We start from the raw sequence: 2,363 nt of genomic DNA, 5'->3' as shown, positions 1-2,363 counted from the left end.
ATGGCATCTGAAATACCATCACCACTAAAGAAATCAATTCGTGCTGTTCTGTTATCCAAGTTGGGTGGGGTGTTGGTCAGTCAGTTTGCTAAAGACTACAAAGCTTTAGTCCAGGAACAGCTACCTTTCAAGCGTCTTGGCTTTGATAATATGGAAGATTTTTTTACTGCCATGCCTGATGTCGTGAGGTAAGATACAAGTTTCTGGTCATTAGCCAAGGTTTTGTCAGAGATCAATCTGCAGATCTATATGTTTTGTTTTGTGTTATTTCTGTGGGCTATTACACATATCATGTTTTGTTTCAGATTAGAATATTGCAAAAAAGACATGGCTTATCGAGTATTTGGAATAGGAGATCCTGAAACTTACATGTCATCATGGATAAAAAAATCCCAGGATCCTCAAGCAGTCAGTCCCAGGTCAAGAAGAAAAGCAAATAGATCAAGATCTGAAAAGAAACAAGCTAATACATCTGGTAGGTAAAGTATGGCACAAAATCTTATCTGACTTTTGATTTATTCTTAAAGGGACAGATTTGCCATTTTTTTGACCAAAAATCAAATTTTTAGCTGAGCTAATCATTAATAGTGTTCACAGCTCACTGTCTAAATTTGAGCCTTCAAAATCCATGTGTGTCCAGAATTATCTGAGTTTGAATGTTAAAATGAGGACCCATCAATTTAAGTTACTCTGTGATACATAGAAAAAATATATAGAAATAGTGAGTAAAATTCCTAGTTTGAAGTATTTTTAAAGGAATTATGTGATTTTGTACATTTCTAGTACTTCTGAAGACTACTTACATATATTCAAGACTAAAATCAACCCTCCAAAATGGTGCATCTGTCCCTTTAAGAGAGGTTGGATTTTAAGGGTCGGAAAAACTTTTAAAGCAAATGTGATGAAGCAGTTAATGGTGACCCAGATTTATTTCTATGGGCTCAATTTCATAAATTTATATAAATTGTTTCGATTAAAATGTATCACTTAAGAGAAAAACCATCTTTCCCCTTTCAAAAGTAGAGTTACAAACATGGAAAGATATTACCGGTATAAATAGAAAATTAATGAATGTATTGCAGGTTCTGTACATTATGATGATGATGATGATGGTCCTCAAATAGATGATAACAATCGATATTCTGTCATGTATCCCAGAAAGAAAACTCCAAACTTTACTGTAGAGGTAGACATTCATACATAGACAATCTAGCTTGTTATTAACTACAAAGTAATGCAATCCTTTTCATCGAGCTCAGGGAGTGCTTCTCATTTTGAACTATTCCAATTTTTAGTAAGATGTCTGTAGTTTGTGCAATTCCACTAAAACTAAACCTTGTATGATGCACTATCACAAAGTTATCTCAGTTATTATTAGCATTTTTAGCATTAGTGATGTCAGACTAAATTTGATTTGAATTGTCTTACTGAAACTTGGAATGGTGTGCAAATCATTGCTGTTAGTATCCCTGATACACATAAAACACCTCTTACAATGCCTTATGCTGAAAAGAAAAGATGCCTATAGTTATGTCAATTCATGTCATGTAAATATATCAAAACATTACGTTTGATGTCTTTGAGGAATTTGTATAGCTACAAAGGAAAGCAAGAAAACTGTTAATTTTTCCAGGATGTACAATTAAAATTTCAAGATACAGGTGATATTGCTACAGTACATATAATTGAAAGGTATGTTAGCTTATTGGTAATGCAGCAAATGCCAAATGAAATTTTGGCGTTGGTTGCATAAGAGTCTTAGAATTCTTCTTTAAAATTGCTTATCAAAATATGCTAATGTCATTGTTGTAATACCAAACAATATAATGCCAAATTTTGATTTTTAGCTGTATAAATCTTTACACGAAGACCTAATAAATTATTTTCACTTCTAGAAACTGAAACAACTTTAAATGATGCAGATCAATTTATAGGCTAAAGACCTTGTTCATGCATCATCCATATTGAATCCAATTTTAACGTGGTGTCATTGCAGTAAAATCGCCACCTTGATGTGAGTCGTGAATAAGGTCTATATTTGGAAGTTTTTAATATTATGATAGTTAGTGAGAAAATCCAGTTATTTTTGTTACAGATGGATATTTGTACGATATTGGAAGAGAGAGGAAGCCATTAGAGCTTATGATATGTTTCATGAAGAACTTGGAGTTAAATATCCTACTTCAAATAAAGTCAAAAAGAACAGTATGAATAAGTCTAATAATACTAGTAATAGTGCCCAGAATGGTGATATCAGTTCATCATTTGGTGCATCATTTGGAACTTCATTTGGCACATCATTTGGTGGATCATTCGCGAGGAGATGTGGAATCAACATCCTTTGGTGGTGCTATAGTCGGTAG

The 2,363-nt window shown here is 33.1% G+C and overlaps 1 protein-coding gene across 1 annotated transcript; it reads left to right on the top strand.

Annotated features, from left to right (window-relative positions):
* On the top strand, nt 1-2,363 carry LOTGIDRAFT_171244 (hypothetical protein; the record flags this gene model as incomplete). Its single annotated transcript, XM_009047437.1, has 5 exons — nt 1-188; nt 306-475; nt 1,083-1,186; nt 1,634-1,692; nt 2,096-2,363. 5 exons carry the CDS (start codon nt 1-3, stop codon nt 2,361-2,363), a joined length of 789 nt encoding a protein of 262 aa, XP_009045685.1.

The sequence above is a fragment of the Lottia gigantea genome (genome assembly GCF_000327385.1).
Source record: "Lottia gigantea unplaced genomic scaffold LOTGIsca_112, whole genome shotgun sequence".
NCBI lineage: Eukaryota > Metazoa > Mollusca > Gastropoda > Lottiidae > Lottia > Lottia gigantea.
Note: the sequence above shows the minus strand (reverse complement) of the source record. Positions and strands in the feature narration are given on the sequence as shown.